The sequence below is a fragment of the Mangifera indica genome, chromosome 8, assembly GCF_011075055.1.
Source record: "Mangifera indica cultivar Alphonso chromosome 8, CATAS_Mindica_2.1, whole genome shotgun sequence".
Taxonomy (NCBI): domain Eukaryota; kingdom Viridiplantae; phylum Streptophyta; class Magnoliopsida; order Sapindales; family Anacardiaceae; genus Mangifera; species Mangifera indica.
In genome coordinates this window covers 3,792,667-3,810,314 of record NC_058144.1, presented here as the reverse complement: position 1 = coordinate 3,810,314, position 17,648 = coordinate 3,792,667, and the positions used below count along the sequence as shown (strand labels likewise).

At 35.0% G+C, this 17,648-nt stretch overlaps 3 protein-coding genes and 2 non-coding genes across 6 annotated transcripts; 3 read left to right on the top strand and 2 right to left on the bottom strand.

Annotated features, from left to right (window-relative positions):
- Window positions 1-3,913: 3,913 nt before the first annotated feature.
- On the top strand, window positions 3,914-8,768 carry LOC123224290 (transcription termination factor MTERF4, chloroplastic-like). Its single transcript, XM_044647913.1, has 2 exons — window positions 3,914-4,120; window positions 6,947-8,768. The coding sequence occupies exon 2, from the start codon at window positions 6,980-6,982 to the stop codon at window positions 8,549-8,551; it is 1,572 nt and encodes a 523-aa protein (XP_044503848.1). The 5' UTR covers window positions 3,914-4,120; window positions 6,947-6,979; the 3' UTR covers window positions 8,552-8,768.
- Window positions 8,769-8,991: 223 nt separating this feature from the next.
- Window positions 8,992-10,584, bottom strand: LOC123224291 (protein RESISTANCE TO PHYTOPHTHORA 1, chloroplastic). Its single transcript, XM_044647914.1, has 4 exons — window positions 10,205-10,584; window positions 9,789-9,999; window positions 9,403-9,572; window positions 8,992-9,316 (listed from the first exon to the last, which is right to left on the bottom strand). The coding sequence occupies exons 1-4, from the start codon at window positions 10,451-10,453 to the stop codon at window positions 9,290-9,292; spliced, it is 657 nt and encodes a 218-aa protein (XP_044503849.1). The 5' UTR covers window positions 10,454-10,584; the 3' UTR covers window positions 8,992-9,289.
- A 176-nt stretch (window positions 10,585-10,760) lies between these two features.
- LOC123224289 (putative E3 ubiquitin-protein ligase RF298) lies at window positions 10,761-14,816 on the top strand. Of its 2 annotated transcripts, XM_044647911.1 has the most exons (4): window positions 10,761-11,157; window positions 11,410-11,452; window positions 11,717-13,755; window positions 14,184-14,816. In XM_044647911.1, exons 3-4 carry the CDS (start codon window positions 11,773-11,775, stop codon window positions 14,766-14,768), a joined length of 2,568 nt encoding a protein of 855 aa, XP_044503846.1. In that variant the 5' UTR covers window positions 10,761-11,157; window positions 11,410-11,452; window positions 11,717-11,772; the 3' UTR covers window positions 14,769-14,816. The 2 variants fall into 2 exon arrangements, with proteins under 2 accessions (XP_044503846.1, XP_044503847.1); XM_044647912.1 differs by lacking the exon at window positions 11,410-11,452.
- Window positions 14,817-15,455: 639 nt separating this feature from the next.
- On the top strand, window positions 15,456-15,537 carry TRNAS-UGA. The gene has a single exon. It is a non-coding gene; the product is annotated as a tRNA-Ser (tRNA).
- An 835-nt stretch (window positions 15,538-16,372) lies between these two features.
- Window positions 16,373-16,476, bottom strand: LOC123224612. The gene has a single exon (XR_006504020.1). It is a non-coding gene; the product is annotated as a U6 spliceosomal RNA (small nuclear RNA).
- Between the last annotated feature and the right edge of the window lie 1,172 nt (window positions 16,477-17,648).

Below are 17,648 nucleotides of genomic sequence, written 5' to 3'. Positions count from 1 at the left end.
AGAAGTAGATCATCTGTCTAATGAAGAATCTGCCCAAGTAGTATCTGAATATCTAATGATCTGAATATGTCTTTTATTCTCGTATAACAACTTTTTTCCAGGTGTTCTCTTAATGTACCTCAAAATTCGAACAACTGCATCCCAATGATTTTCATATAGGGACTGAAGGAATTAATTTACAACACTAACTATAAAAGAAATATCTGATCGTGTGAGATGAGATAATTGAGTTTTCCAACTGGTCTCTGATATCTCTCAGGATCTGTAAGTGGCTCTCTCTATCTAGGTAAGAGTTTAGATTAGGGTCTATGGGAGAGTCTGTAGGTTTGTAATCTAATATTTTTGTTTCCTTTAGAATATTCAATGCATATTTCCTTTGAGAGATGACAATTTCAGATTTAAATTGAACGACTTCTATACCAATAAAGTATATGAGTGAACCTAAATCTTTGGTTTGAAAGTGACTAAACAGATGCTTCTTTAATTGTTCAATGCCCTCCTGATCACTTTTTGTAATAACAATATCATCAACGTAGACCACTAGATAGATACATTGCCCTTATGGAGTATCTTTATAGAACATTGAATGATCAGATTCACTTTATAGCATACCGAATTCTTAAATAACAGTACTAAATCAATCAAACCAGGTATAAGAAGATTGTTTCAAATCATATAAAGAACGACGAAGCTTACAAACCAATCCAAACTCTCCATGTGCAACAAAACCAGGAGGTTGCCCCATATGTTTCTTGCCCTAGCGTCCATTATTTGTTTCTTTTTTAACTCTTCATATTCACTTGCCATTGTCAGAGTATATTACCCCAAATTCAAAGCAACTATCAAAGAAGCCAAACAAAAAATTTAATGAAATTATGAAACACACACATAGAAATACGAGATACGAAAAACTCTTGATTTCGGTAGCTTTTGCTCACGCATTTTGTCGAATAGTTGCTATACTAAAAGAACAAAACAAAGGAATCACGAACACTACAGTGTGAGATCAAGCTAACAATCCAATATTTAAGCCTACTTCAAATTCCAAATTAAGGCAAGTGCAAAAATATTAAATCCAAGCGTATAAATACAAAATACAGAACAACTTTTCACGAACCCAGATGACATAAAACTTTTTTTTTTCTTTTTTTAATGTTCAAGAAATATGTAAATTTCTTGTGGTTGCCAGGAAAATCAGAAAGAATACAGAACTCATGTTTTAACGTATTACGCATTTCAGAGTCAGCTCAGCAAAGCCACATAGGCAGCTCCACTAATATGAGGTTTTCATCTTCAGTAATATAAAGGGAAAATTCCTAGAAATGAAATTTTCAATTTTCTGAATCTTATTCACAATTATCAAACAGAACACTAAAAAAAAAAAAGAAAAGAAAAGACAATCGATGAGGGAGAAAAGAAGAGACTAGCGTAATCTGTACTTCGGAAAATTTTAGTTCAAATTTAATCGAATGAGAAGTCTGGTCGTGGGTCGGTTGAGTTTGTGGTTTCGGGTCACTCGGGTTTTATTGGGTCTTGACAGGTAAACCATGAAAATCATCATAAAATAATTTTAGAATTAAAAATTAAGGCCAAAGGACTATTTCCCACCCAAGTTTCGGTGCAATTCAAAAGTCACACTCATGAGGTTTAAAAAATCCAAAGTCTCCCCTATTAACTAACTGAGATTAAAATTTTTTATTAGAAATAAAGATAAAATCGTTATTTTACTAATAATATAAAAAATATAAAATTTATTACATTTTTCTCTCGTAAGTTTTAAAAACTAACATTTCACTCATATTTTCACCCTAAAAACCTTAGAATTCTTTTTCTTTCTCTTTGGTCACTTTCTCCGACAATCTGGAAATGACGACGATGAAGTTTATTCGTTGACGGAGAAATCTAGACGAAAAAATTACAAATCTCTTTGTTGATGAAGATATTTGGGTTTGATGAAAAGATTCAAACCCCAGGTCTTTTCATCGACGAAGAGATATAGAATCTATTTACCCAGGTCTCATTGGATATCTTCGTCTTTGACAAAGAGATCCGTTTCAGATTTGTTTACTTGCGTCGAGCGATGGTTTAGGATTGTGAGAGTAGGTTGTCGGCGTCGGAGAGATAAAAAAAAAAATTGGGAGAAAAATATAACTATTCAAAGTTAAAAAACTTTATGGATTGGTGAAATTATTAGTTTCTAAAATTTAGGAAAAAAAATATCATAAATTTTATTTTTTTAATGTTATTAATAAAATGACGATTTTATATTTGTCTCAAACAAATAATTTTAATGACAATTATATTATGGGTGAGATTTTAAATTTTTTAAACTCTACGAATATAACTTTTGGTCTAAAAGTGAATCATTAATCTACATATTCAAGAATCAAGATTTATGTCATGCCACATTTATCTCTCTACAAATCTTCAGCGTATGATTATTTTCTCCCTTGGCTCATATTTTTTATGTTAACACCCAATGCTTATGAGAATCTTCAGATGTTTTGTGATTAAAAAATAATAAAATTATATATATTTATTTTGAATAAATAAATAAATACATATTTGATATATAGTATTATGTAATTGAGTGATTTTGAATTAAAAATAAAGTTTACTCAATCGCGTGATAACATATATAAATATATATTTATTTGTGTATTTAAAACACATATATGTAATATCACTCAAATAACTTTTGAAAGTAGACTTGGCCACGGTTCACGAACTGACGGTTTCGGTTTGGAACCGCCGGTTTACGGTTCGAAAAAATAAAAAATCTGAACCGGAACCGTTACAGGACGGTTCATAATCGGTTTGGAACCGACAGTTCCAATTCATGGCCCCGATTTAAAACCAACATTAAACCATCGATTTTAATTTATGACCCCGATTTATTTTTTAATTAATAATTATAATAATTAAGAATAAAAAATTAAAAAAATGCTTAGATTTAATTTTTCAATTAAATTTTCTACGTATCTATTTGAGATTTAGAAGAATCAAAGTCTACGTAGTTCTATTTACTATTTTTTGAGAATGAATAAAATAAATTATATAATTAATTATAAAAGATAATAAAAAAATAATAGATAATAAATAAAATTAATTATAGAGATAAATTCTATAATTAATTATAAAATTATATAATAAAAAATAATAATTAAATTATATAAATTAAAATTAGAATTGATAAAAATAAAAGGGAAATTTAATTAAATTTGAGATAATTTAATTGAGAGAGTGTTAAGAATTAAAAGAATGAGAAAGAGAAATGAGAGATTTGAAATATCGAATAATATTTATAAATAAAATTTTATATTAAAATAAAAAAATAAAAAAAGCCAAACTGCCATATTTTGTACATGTGCAGGGGACCGGTCCTGCAAATGTTTTAGAAGCAGCCACATTTTAGATTTTGCAGGGGACCCGGTCCTGTAAACGTTTAAAATATGGCGGTCCTTGCAAGCATTTGCCGGTTCTTGTAAAAAAATACCAGTTTATGAAATTTTGAACCGTCGGTTCATGAAACCGGACATGAACCGACTGTTCTATGGTCCGAAAATATTTAAACCGGAACCGAACAGTTAAAATCCGGTTTTAATTCCGGTTCATTCCGGTTCCGGTTTTGACGGTTTCGGTTCCGATTTTGAACGGGCCGGTTTCCATCCGGTTCACGGGCCAAACCGGCCCGTGGCCAGGACTATTTGAAAGGTATATATTTAATTTATTTTTTTAATGATTTCTGGAAATAAGCCCTTGTTTGTTTATTAATTTTAAGTGTATAGAATTTATTTTTTAAATTGTTAAAATTAAATTCTGTTCTGGGCTCACTTGATTCCTTAATTGGGCCCCTTGTGTGCTTCGGTGAAGGTACTGAAGGCCGCATGGGGTGTTAAATTGAGGAGGGATTGAAGCTTCGGCCCGCTGCACCATTGCATTTTTTAAGCTAATTTTGACGCAGAAGATAATCACACGGCAGCAGAAGAATTGTCACTCCAAATTCAGGGTTCATTCCAGTCAAGCTAAAACCTTACCCACTTCTGAATCCAAGCTTAAGCCCTGCCTCAGTTTCCGGCTCCGAGCCTCCTTCTCTCTGCTTATTTCCAGAACGAGACAGGTCGGTTTTTAGCTTTCTTCTTTTAACTATCTAAAACCAAGTTCATTTTTGAAGTCTCTCTCTCTTGCTGACAACGCAAAGGAAGAGTTCACGAATTATACTCATGAATATTATAGGGTTCATGAATGCCGTTATACAGTAGATAATATAAAAGAAATAATAAAAAAAGGATTTTGATAATTTTAAAGATAATATTTAAGTTATCCTAATAAAATTAAAGATTATATATTTTTATTTAAAAAATATATATTCAAAATTTTAGTGCACATAGCCGGCTGTGGTAGAAGATTATCATGTACAGGCGCCTTAAGAAAAATTTGATTTTGCTTGAGGTAGCAAAATCCCACTCTCATTGTATACTTTATCTTTAGTTAAAATCATATTCACACAACATTAATGTCTCAACTTTATCTCTTATACTGGATTGAATGATCTTTCCTTCTATGGTTTTTTTTTTTTTTTTCAATTGAATATGTTTAGTGCAATTTATACGAATGATATTGATATTGTTGCTAAAAATTAAAGTTTGAAATATAATGATGAAATAAGTAGATATTTGTGGGATGATTAATTGGTAAGTGAATCCAAAGGGAGATTATGGTTGAAGAAAATGGCGTAAAGGTGAATGAGGTTAGGAAAATAAGGCAGAATGGGCTGAACACAGCAAAAATGTAATTGGTCCGTGACTGGCTATACAATTGCAGAGCAAATCCCCAAACACTACAGTGACACACACATACACAAGACAAAACCACTCTAGTCTATAGGCAGTGAAGCAGCAACAGCAGCTCTTCTTGCAAACACAAAATGCAGCCATACCAACCACAGTGGAGACAAGTTACAATAACCTTTTGCTTATTTGTAATGTACTAAATAGTTTTCTTCTCGTGTGTATCGACCTTTTTTAGGCAAGTGGATTCTGGGTTTGCTTCTTTACCTTTAAAATTGTGGTTTCTGGTTTTTGGGTTCATTTGAGGTGGTTTTGGGATTTTAGTGAGTCCATGTGTTTTTTTTTAATGTGGGTTTGGGTATATATGGGGGTTTTGTGTTGTTTGTAGTTGTATGAGGGATTTGCTTGAATATATAAGTAGGTATTTGATATCTGAGTAGGCTTGGCTTTGATCATTCTGAGTTTATGTGACACAAAAAACAGGGTTCTTAGCTCATTTCTGCACTTTAATTGATACGGGTAGGATTTTTCATTCTATTTTCTTGTGCTATTTTGTTATAATGTTGGCCAATAATCAAGATTGTTTGCTGGAGCACGGAATGGTTTAACTTGCATTGTTTTGCTGGGAGTTATCTCGATATTTTGTTCATCTTTTACCTTGCACAAGATGCCTTGGTTTTTATTAAAGATGCTATTAGTTTTTTATTTGAGGTTCACTGTTTGCTCTTTGATGATCTTCTTAATTATATAGGGTTTGTTGGCAGAGGAGGAATACTGCAGAATTGGGGGATTTCTTTTTGTGTTTTGTAAAATAGATAAAATGGCTGATGGGAGAAGCAAAGTAGAGTCATCTTTTGTGTCATCCCAAGATATAGGAAGTAGGAACAAGCAAAAATTATTCGACCCTCTATAAGAACCTGATTTACCTTCCCTTGTCTTTGACTGAATTCCCTTTGTATGAACATCCTTGAAGAAATCTCTGAGCCCATTGAGTAATCTAATGTCATCAAGAATTAGGTCCAGTCGGTCTAAGGAAGTAGCCAGAGGCGATGAGTGTAAATTTGCTGATTGGGTTTAGATGAGAGAACTCTAGATTTTAAGCAATATCTTTGCTAAAACTTTGTAACCTTTTTCTCTGTGATTGTGGATTTACTTTGCTACCTTGAAAAGTGGATATAGGTAATCAATCTAGTTGTCGAACCATTGTAGATCTTATGTGTTGTTTTTCTTTTACTTGCTTTACGTTCTTATACTGCTCTTCTGTATTTTGATTTATAGTCATTATTGTGTGAATTAATTATAGATTTCAAAACCTTAGTTCAAGCACCTTCAATGTCAAACGAGCACAGTTTACTTGAACGGTTGAACTTCCACAACTTCTTATCAACTCTAGCAACGAACCTCCAATTACAAATTCGGGTTGTAGTTTGTATATGAACCTAAGCCCATGTTAAGAGTTTGCATTCACTTTTAAACATTGCATGATCTTTGTTAAACCGAAAAGTTTCACAAGAACTCTATTTTCTTTTAACAATGAAGAAACATGTTGCAATCTTGTCGATTTCACAGCAAAGTATGGGAGATTATAGATGTTGGGAACTGTAAGATAGAGATTGTCAATGTAAGGATCATGATGATTAAACTTCATTTTTCTTTGTTTTCTTTGTTTAACTATCTAAATCCAAGTTAATTTTTGAAGGCTCTGTTTGTTGGTAACAACGCAAAGGAAGAGTTCACGAGTTAATGTTCTGATCAAGCTTTAACTTGTGAATGCATGTATTTTGAACTATTTTTATTTTTATTTTTTGTTGTTTACAGCGTAGGCTTTTAGGTTTCTTACTTTAATTTATCTAATTCTGAATGTTATTTTATCTACTTCTGTTGTGCTATTTGATGTACCTATTTCTACTTTTGATGCTTGTTATTTTGTTCTTTGTTTTATTTTTTTTCCTCCTATTAATTGGTGAGTGACTCTTCTTTTAGGTCAACGAATATGCTAGGGTTCTTTAATTGCATTATACTCATTTCCATCAGTTTTTCTTGTTTTTAAACCTGAATCTGCCAAGTTCAAAGGCTCCTTTTTATGTTGTTGTATTACTTATGCCTGTGTAGTTTGCAGAATTCATAATCACTGATAAGCCATGGTTTGTATGCAGATTCTTTGATATCCGAGCTTTGCGAACTGGAAAATGAAGATCATAAGCTATGCTGGCATTACAAAATCTAATTTTTTGCTTGTTCATGCAGATTTACCTGCTTTAACTTTCTGTAGACCTCAATTATCTTCTTCATCAATGCTTAAGGTCACAAGTGATTATGGCAAGAGATCTAGATTGATTACAAGGTTTCAGCACTCAGTTACTGACAGAACATCTGCATCTTCTGTGGATGCATCTGTGTCCAATCAATATACTGTTTGTTTAAGTGGGAAACAAGGAGTCTCATCATCCTTGTATAGCCGTCCTAGTTTATTAGAGATGAAGAATGAGAGAATAGCAAATCGTGCCAAGGTTTACGATTTCCTGCAGGGAATTGGTATAGTTCCTGATGAACTTGATGGATTGGAGCTTCCTGTTACAATTGACGTTATGAGAGAACGTGTGGATTTTCTTCACAATTTAGGGTTGACAATTGAAGACATCAATAATTATCCACTGGTTCTTGGCTGCAGTGTTAAAAAGAACATGATACCAGTGCTTGACTACCTGGGCAAATTGGGTGTTAGGAAATCCACTTTCACAGGGTTCTTAAGAAGATACCCGCAAGTCCTTCATGCTAGTGTTGTTGTAGACCTTGCTCCTGTTGTCAAGTATCTGCAGGGGTTGGATATCAAGCCAAATGATATTCCCCGGGTTCTTGAGAGGTACCCAGAAGTGTTAGGATTCAAACTTGAAGGGACGATGAGCACATCAGTGGCTTATTTGGTTGGAATTGGAGTGGCAAGAAGAGAAGTTGGAGGAGTTTTAACCAGATACCCGGAGATTTTAGGCATGCGAGTGGGCCGAGTGATCAAACCTTTTGTGGAATATCTTGAAGGTTTGGGTATTCCAAGATTAGCTATAAGTAAATTGATAGAGCAGCGGCCTCACATCTTGGGTTTTGGATTAGAGGAAAGGGTGAAACCTAATGTTGATACCCTTGTAGAGTTCAAAGTCAGAAAAGAAGCTCTTCCTTTAGTGGTGGCTCAATATCCTGAAATTATAGGGATTGACCTGAAACCAAAGCTTTTTGGTCAACAGAATTTACTTAATTCACTTATTGAGCTGAGTCTTGAGGATTTTGGAACTGTTGTTGAGAAGATGCCCCAGGTTGTTAGTGTAACTAATTCTACCATTTTGAAGCATGTGGATTTCCTTAAGGATTGTGGATTCTCTTTGCAGCAAGTCAAGAAGATCGTTGTGGGGTGTCCCCAAGTGCTTGCTTTGAATATTGACATAATGAAACTTTGCTTTGATTACTTTCAAGGGGAAATGAAAAGGCCTCTGGATGATTTGGTTTCTTTCCCAGCATTCTTTACATATGGTCTGCAGTCTACTATTAAACCGAGACATAAGATGATTGCAAAGAAGGGTTTGCAATGTTCTCTTTCCTGGCTTCTTAACTGCTCTGATGAGAAGTTTGAGGAACGGATGAACTATGACACCATCGATATGGAGGAGATGGAAATGATGCCATCATTTGATATGAATACCCTGATGGTACCAAGGAGTGATGATTCCAGTTCTGAAAATGAGGAAGATAGTGATGATGAATATGTATGATGACTCTGCATTTGAGAATCTAAACTTCTTCGAAATTGCATCCTCATATTTGCATTTGAGAATCTTGGCTTTTTCGAAATTGGATCCTCATTAGTGTACAGATGGCATTTTTAAGAGGGAACCCTGTCAAAGGGTGCACTGTAATGCATTTGAGGCTACTTGTGCATGCTTATATGTAAGATAAGGTATCTAGTACTTAAATTCTCTTGTCCCTTCATCTCCTTTGCTTGCAAAGTATGCCTGTATGTGTTATCTCAAGACAAGGCAATATGGTTTAGGGTCTTCCCCGATGCATATGCCTCACACAAGGGATTTGAAACCTGCTGGTTTATATATTAAGTGCCGCTTATAAGCATTTTGTATATTACCAAAAGCAGTAAAGCACTCTGCTGCTCTGTATAAAAAAATATGTCAAGTTATTCTTGCTGCTGAGAATTCTGTTAAATAATGTAGTAGATATTTGAAGAAAAACTTCAAAGATTCTTTAAATGAACTTTGAATTATATACATTTTTTTCCCAGAAGCAGAACAAACATGAATGACTACCTGTACTCCAAAAGTATATTGGCTAAATATTAAATCATATCATATATCTAAAACTTGAAGAAAAACATTTCTTGCCAATAAGAGGCATCCTCTGGTGCTCTGTTTCACTAATCTTCATCTCGGCCGGTGTAAATAAAATGATGTTATGAAATCATCTATCCAGTCGAAGAGAAATGATGCCGTGAAAATCTCTTACTCTGCCTTCTGCAGCCACCCAAACTATGCAAACAAATAATATTATTGCTATCTATTGAAACCATCAGATGGATAATCAAATTCATTGTTTTAATAATAAAGAAGCATACCTTCCATGCATATATAGCAAAGAATGCTACAATGTCTGCAGACCATACAACAGCAAATGACTTCCAAAAGAAAGGAATAATAACGTTGAGCAATGGGATGATGAGAAAGAGATAATTAAGTGCTTCCTTCTCATTCTTTGAGCAGTCTCGGGCACGAAGGGATGGAATTGCTGCAAACAACAGACTTACAAAAATTACCATGACTTAAAAGAGATTGCCCTTGCGCAAATCAACATGTATTTAAGTGAAGAAAAAACAAATTGCTTCAGTTAGGATAACCAAAGATGTGTTGCAGAAATGGATCGCTGCAGGGATGATATTCAAAGACGATTGGTGCATTGACTAGCTGATAAAATTAGGAATTGAGTCAAAATTGTATAACTTACTGAACATCCAAATTGACCACATCCCCATTAGTCTCCATATGTCAGGTTCATTAGATGGGAAAATGAGATTGAATGATAGAGCTCCACCCAGCAACATTGAAACATACCCTTGAACCTCAAAAACAGTGTACAAAGCAGTTCCAGGAACAGCGGGGTTTTTGGTAGCTGTGGAAGCCCTTGGCGCAAAGGTTGCAGCAGTCTTTTGAACAACCTGTTGTCAAAACAACAAGTAATAACAAATTAAGAGCATTCTGAATTAACTGATTTGCAGTCACCAAAGGTGAATATGGCCCATCCGGCAAAGGCATAAGAAAGATACGAAGGTACCAAAATGAAGAAAACGAGACGTAATACTAATGGGATGTTTACAAAATCAATTAAAGAGGCTAAATTTAGAAAAAAAGTCCTAAACAAACCTTTTTGAGGTCTTTATCAAGTGCAGTAGAGGTGCCGATTGTTTCCTTGGATTGAGGTTTTAGCTGTTCATTCTGGGGTGGCTCCTGCTCCACTGTCTGTGTCTCCACTTCATTTCCGTTGGCATTTACAGCCTTCAAGCTTGTGCTACGAAACTTATTATGGCTGCATAATGATAAGCCGTTGTGCAGATGAGTGGGGAGTTTTGAGATGCGATAATTGTTAAGGGATGTTGAGATTAAAGTGTTCATGTTTTAAATTAAATTTCAACGGTTCGTTAAAGTTCAAGCACCAAGACGCAGCAGGTAAGCCAAGCCAGGAGGGAAGAGAGAAGGATAAGGAATGAAAGGTGGTTTTGCCGCAACAGCGCCTTTGTTAGCAAACGACGTCGCTTCATCATCTTTAAAATAGGCCTAAATATAATATTTCAGTTATCCTAATAAAATTTAAGTTATACATTCATACAACATTAATGTCTCAAATTTATTTCTTATACTGAATTAATGATCTTTCCTTGTATGTTTTTTGTAATTGAATATGTTCAGTGCAATTTAAATGAAAAATATTGACATTTTTGCTAAGAATTGAAGTTTGAAATATAATGATGAAATAAGTAGAGATTTATTGGATGATTATTTGGTAAGTGAATCCAAAGGCAGATTATGGTTGAAGAAAAGGGCGTAAAGGTGAATCAGGTTAGGAAAATAAGGCAGAATGGGCCGAACAATGTAATTGGTCTGTGTTTGGCTATATAAACCAAATCCCCAAACACCGCAATGACACACACAAACACAGAACAAAGCCATTCTAGGCGGTGAGGCAGAAGCAGCAGCAGCTCTTCTTGCAAAAGCAAAATGCAGCCATACCAACCACAATGGAGACAAGTTGCAATAATTTTCTGCTTATTTGTAACGTACTAAATAGTTTTCTTCTCGTGTGTGCCGACATCTTTTAGGTAGGTGGACTCTGGGTTTGCTTCTTTACCTGTAAAATTGTGTTTTCTGGTTGTTGGGTTCATTTGAAGTGGTTTTGAGTTATTAGCGAGTCTGTGTGCTTTTTTTTTTTTTTTTTAATTTTAAATGTGGGTTTGGGTGTATAGGGGTTTTGTGTTATGTGTTGTTGTATGAGGTATTTACTTGAATATCTAAGTAGGCATTTGATATCTGAGTAGGTTTGGTTTTGATCATATCGAGTTTGTGTGACACAGGATACAGGGTTCTTACTTCATTTCTGCTCTTTAATTGATACAGATAGGATTTTTCAATTTATTTTCTAGTGCTGTTTTGTTATAATGTTGGCTAATAATCAAGGTTGTTTACTGGAGAACAAAATGGTTTAAGTTGCATTGTTTTGCTGGGAGTTATCTCGTTATTTTGTTCGTCTTTTCCCTTGCACAAAATGCCTTTGGTTTTTAAATTTTTTTAGTAATCTCGATATTTTTGCTATAATTTTTTATTTGAGGGTCACTGTTTTCTCTTCGATGGTCTTCTTAAATATTTAGGGTTTGTTTGCAGAGAAGCAATACTGTGGAATTGGGGGATTCCTTTTTGTATTTTGTAAAATAGAAAAAATGGCTGACGGCAGAAGCAAAGTAGAGTCATCTTTTGTGTTATCCCAAGAAATCAGAAGTAAGAACAAGAGAAAATTATTTGACCCTTCTATAAAGAACCTGATTAACCTTCCTTTGTCCTTGACTGAATTCCCTTGGTATGAACAATCCTTGAAGAAATCCCAGAGCCCATTGAGTGATCCGATGTCATCAGGAATTAGGTCCAGTCTGTCTAAGGAAGTAGTCAGAGGAGAAGAGTGTGAATCTGCTGATTGGGATGATCCCATTGTGTGTGCACTTGAGGAACTGCTGTCTGCTGGTCTGCTTGTACTTTTTAGGGATGCGATTATGCAGATTGTTGAGCATGGCTACAGTGAGGAGGATGCTGAGAAATCTGTTTCAAGGCATGGGCTTTACAGTGGGGGTAAAGACCTTGTGTCTAATGTAGTTGATGATGCTTTGGCCTTTTTGGAAGGGAACGGAGTTTGTGCTTCAAGGGATGAAGTGTTTGAAAATTTGAAGCAATTGGTGGACTACACTGTGCTGGAGATGATCAATGTGCTCAGGGAGGTGAAGCCATCCTTCTCCATTGCAGAAGCAATGTGGTGGTTGTTAATGTGTGACTTGAACATTTCACTAGCCTGTATAGCAGAAGGAGATCTGTTGAATTTTCTCGATGGTAAAGAAATTTCAGGAGAAAGTTCATCTTGCTCTACGCCTTCCCAATCAAGATCAGAAGCTCTAAGATCTTTGATCGCTCCTCCAAACACCAAAGAATCAAATATTCCCAATCCTTCCAATCCCAATGCTCAAATCTGTCCCACTGAAACACTCAATGTTGGAAGTTTACCAAATTTACCTAACCCCAGAAACAAAGGAAGAGACCCTCTGGTTATGGTGGCACAAAGCGTGGAAAAATCTTTGAGTTCACTTGGAGAACGCGTTCAGAATATGTCCCTAACACTTGCCTCTGAAGAAAGATCAGGAACTGGTCGAAAGGGTAGGTCCAAGAGGGAATTGGTTACCCTTCGGCATAAGTCCTTACATGGACACAATGAGAAAGCCTACAAGGTTTATGGGAAAGGAACCTTCAAATCAAGCAAGCTTACTACTATTGGTGGTTGTGTTGCAGAAAAGAGAGTGAAACCCCTGGCTGATTTACCTCCTGTGCAATCAAAAAGTGGTGCCCCAAAGAATTGTGCAGAAACAGGAGCTACAGCTTCTTCAGCTGATGGAAGCCATTGTGTTTCTACCAGTACTCCACTTGCTTTTCCTTTCCCAGATAACTCTTCAACAATTCCTACAAAGTGCTCTATATCAGCATTACCTGCACCAAATATTGAGCATGCAGCATCATCCTCTTCAGATAAACATCCTGCTGCAAGATCTGAATCCTGTGTCCTTCTGTCTCCCATGATGCCTGACTTCTATGCTGGAATTCCTTTTGATGAGTCTTTGGGGAAGTATGTCCCGCGGGATGAGAAGGATGAACTTCTCTTGAAGCTAGTTCCTCGGGTGCAGGAGCTGGAGAATGAACTGGACAGTTGGACTGAGTGGGCTAATCAGAAGGTAATGCAAGCTGCTCGTAGGCTTAGCAAGGACCAGGCTGAGCTTAAAGCACTGAGGCTAGAGAAGCAAGAAGCAGAGCAATGTAAAAGAGAGAAGCAAATGTTGGAGGAGAACACCATGAAGAGGCTATCAGAGATGGAGATTGCCCTTAATAATGCCACTGGCCAGGTTGAAAGGTCTAACACCACTGTTCACAGGCTCGAATTGGAGCATGTTCTGCTGAAGAGGGAGATGGAAGCTGCCAAAGTATGGGCAGTAGAATCAGCTACTAATTGTATGGAAGCATTGGAGAGGGAACAGAAGGCACTCAAGGATGCACAGTCATGGGAGGGACAGAAAGCTTTATTACGGGAGGAACTTGAGAGTGAGAAAATGAAGTCAGCTGAGCTGCAACAGGAAATAAGCAAGACAAGAAATTGCCAGAATCAAGTTGAGGTACACTACTTCAAAATGGAAATACAAATATACCTGCTAATCAATTACTAAAACATGTTGTACTGATGAGTTTAACAGGGAAGTCAAGATGGCATATTTCTATGACAATGTTACTAGCTTTATCTAGGAACTAAGTTCCTAATCTTTTTTGTGACAGAATCACTCAGTGTATTGATGAACATACTAAAGATTTTACGCAATTACTTCTCACATCACATGCAAAGGGATTTGGGCTAGGGATTTCATCCCTATTCAGTCCCCAGCGAATCTTATTTAGGCCTTACTATATGGTAGACCTGTATGTTCTGGTGTTGCATGAAACATGCTAAATCAGGAGTTTTCCTTGTTTGAATAAAACATCATTATATTATGTGTTCCCAATGTCAATGTTCTGTTACTTGCTCCTTAGAAACAATATAATTTTGCAGGCTAGATTGAAAAAAGAGAGGATGGCAAAGGAAAAACTTCATGCACAGGCTGCTTCCATAAGGAAGGAACGAGAAAAACTTGAAGCTGCTGCAAAAGCACAAGAGGAAATGATAAAGCTGAAAGCAGAAAAGCAGATGATGAAATATACAGTTGATATAAAAAAGCTTGAGGGCCATGTATCACATTTGAAATACAAGTCAGACTCTTCTAAAATAGCAGCCCTTCGAGGAAGTGCTGATGGAGGATATGGTTGCTTCCTGCCTGGTGGCCAGGGTGCAAACCCAGCTATGATGGGAAATCAGATTCCTGGTTTCCTAGGGGGAGGGAAAATATGCGTAGAAAATGTTGCAACAGGAGGTTTAAAACAGGAATGGGAATGTGTCATGTGCCTAGCAGAGGAGAAGTCTGTAGTTTTCTTGCCGTGTGCTCATCAGGTTCTCTGTCCAAAATGCAATGAACTCCATGAGAAAGAATGCATGAAAGATTGTCCTTCTTGTAGGACCTTAATCCAGAGGCGCATTAGTGTGCGCTTTGCTAAGCCAGAACTCACATGCCTTTCAAGGAAAAAGGGGGCTGGGTTGTAACAGCAACAACATGAATGTTGTAAATGTGTTTATGTTGCATTTCATCAAGTTGTTGTCTTTTTGTTTGGGTTTCGAGTATTCAAAAAATAGTTTGGAAAAGTTACTCTAGAAAAGACTAAACTGGAGAAAAGGAAGAAACAAAATAGTTACAGTTTTTTTTTTTTTTTTCCGTATAGACAAGTTAAGGTTTTATATATAAATATAAAGTTCTTTGTTTGCTGTCATTTTATCCATGTTTCTAAACCTGGAAAATGTTTCATGACTTTGCTCTTACCACTTGATATTCCTTTATTCAGTGTGTCATGTAGTATTACTTTATCAGGACCAATTTGGATCCTAAGCCCCGATGATGTCATGTGGTATTCCCCATAACCATATATTTATGTGTTGATGGAGGCTTGCACGACCACAACTTCACAGCATGTCTTGGTTGCCAACCTTCAGAGGCTCACTGGTGCTTGCCATAATCTGTAATCCTTTATGCATCGGTCTTGAGCAAGGCTCTTTAACATGTCACATGAGATCATTTTTTGTACACATAATTTTATTATTTTATCATCCATCTCCTTGAGAGATATATCACTAATCTCTCTCAGGAGCAGTTGTAAAACCCTGAAATTTGTGAGCTCTGCCATTTGTTCTTTCTTATAGTTAATTATATTTTCAGTGAGTGTCCGTCCAAAAAATGTCGATATGTCCGAGTGGTTAAGGAGACAGACTTGAAATCTGTTGGGCTTCGCCCGCGCAGGTTCGAACCCTGCTGTCGACGACTTTACAATTTTTGGCCCACTTATTAACTGAAATGTGAGTGATGGCCTGTGACTCCGTGGGTTGTGCTGTGAATGTGGTTTTCAATGCACTATTGGCATTGGGTCCTAGTCCTAGGCTTGCTTTGTATTAGCGAATGTGAAAATGAAATGGTGTGGTTTTCGTTGGTTGCTTTCATGTTTTAATTTGTAGTGGTTCTTAATCGATGTGGGGCAAAAGCCATGTTTTTTTTTTTTTTTTTTTCTTTCACGCCCAGTGGGACCTGATTTATCCCACTGAACAATTCGACATCCTGAATTCTTAGTTTTTGGTCTCAATCAACTGGAGGCAACTTCTCATAATGTCCAATGCCAAACACATATTTCTATTTTCTATCATTTTCAGCCCCCCCTTCGTTATTATTTTATTCCATAGCCCACAACCCACACACTAATTGCTATGCAATATTGAAAACTTTATGCTTTGAGCTTTAATTGCTGTAGATTTAACCCTTTAAATCGAAATACTAAAGTGCCCATATGTTAAAATGTCATGACCAAACAATGTATACTTTCTACAGCTAGTTACCCCAAGAAACATACCCTTTTTATTTCAGTTTTTTTTTTTTTTTAGTAATCAGATATTCTGCTCGTATTTATTAGATTAGTAAATCAAATATCTAAATAATCAGAGATTTTGTACTTATCTATTAGAAAGATAAACCTAAAATACAATGATCAGACTCACAAATATTATATCAGATAAGTTAAACTTTTACAAACTTGATAAATATTCAAACTTAAACCTTCACCTTAAAAATCTAACTACTTTATCAGTTTTGTTAATCATAAGAGCCTAAAAATTTAGACAATTTCCCAATTTGTGTGTGTCATTCTTTGTACAAAGATCATGCTAATCTTTTTCAAATCGTTTCAATTTTACCAGATGTCTCTGAAGAAACTAGTTTTTTATTACCTTAAGAAACCTAAATATTTATTAATCATCTGTTTCATGATATTAATTATCCTATTAATCAAGATTAGCTTTATTATCTGTTCTATTTATTAAACGAAAAGCTGTCTCAATTTAGGCAAAACCCAGATTGCTGCATTTGGCATCTTTCTTTCATCCAGCTGCGCTGACATAATTTCTTATTTATTTATCTCTAAACTTATTATAAAAAATAATGTACTGCACCTAACTATTAAAATCCCCATTTAATATTGAAACTAAAAAAAAAGGGGATACAATTATTCAACTGTTTTTACGTCTGCCTCGCCCTTTTTATATCGTTCATCATGGGGAAAGTGACGTCAGACTTGATTAATTAATATTAATGCCATAATAATATGAATTTATTAATATTATTAATCAAGAAACAAAAATGAGACAAAGTTGCTCTGCTGGGCCTGCCGTCTGACCTTCGAGATGAAATACGAAGATGATACGGGAACCCACTTTCGTAGTATATACAGCTCGGTTTGATATAATTTAAGAATTTTTTAAATTAAATTAAAAAAATACTATTTAATTTAGATTTTAGTTTGAATTTATTAATAATCATTTGTTTTTAACTATTTCATACTTAATAAACAATAATTAAATTATTATTCTTATTTATGCTATAAAATAAATGAAAGATATATACAATAAATATATAAAAAAAATTAATAAAATATATGTACAAATAAGTTATATAGTTAATTGTTTATTAAAATTTTTGGTCAAATACATTTTTATTTATATGCATTTAAAAAAAAGCTTATGGTTTAATTCAATTTGAAAATTATTCAAGCCAATAAATCATTTTTTTTTAATTTATCAACTTAAATTAAATAATTTTATAAAATAAATCAAATTAAATTTTAAATTTTAAATAATAATTTAATTGATTTTACAATTTAACCAAATTATCCATCTTCCATTTTTCCGCAATTCACTGCTTCACCAAGGATGCATGGGAGTTGTACACGCGTGTTTCAGGTGACGTGGCGTTCCGAGCAGGAATCTTTCTTTTATTTGCATGGACTGGAGCTGTTGGACTCTTTTTATTATATTAAATTATTAAATTAAAAACCTAAATTAGTCCAGTAAACACGATTTCTCTCTCCGGAGCTGTTAGCAATGAGCATC

Bases quoted from the DNA above. Each gene is read 5' to 3' on its own strand.
- LOC123224291 (XM_044647914.1), bottom strand. From the start codon at position 10,453: ATGAACACTTTAATCTCAACATCCCTTAACAATTATCGCATCTCAAAA. The intron at 10,000-10,204 runs GTTTGTTTAGGA...TTTTGACAACAG, and splicing joins TTGATAAAGACCTCAAAAAG to GTTGTTCAAAAGACTGCTGC. The intron at 9,317-9,402 runs GTATGCTTCTTT...TTGTTTGCATAG, and splicing joins TTGCTATATATGCATGGAAG to TTTGGGTGGCTGCAGAAGGC.
- LOC123224289 (XM_044647912.1), top strand. From the start codon at position 11,773: ATGGCTGACGGCAGAAGCAAAGTAGAGTCATCTTTTGTGTTATCCCAA. The intron at 13,756-14,183 runs GTACACTACTTC...ATAATTTTGCAG, and splicing joins ATTGCCAGAATCAAGTTGAG to GCTAGATTGAAAAAAGAGAG.
- LOC123224290 (XM_044647913.1), top strand. From the start codon at position 6,980: ATGAAGATCATAAGCTATGCTGGCATTACAAAATCTAATTTTTTGCTT.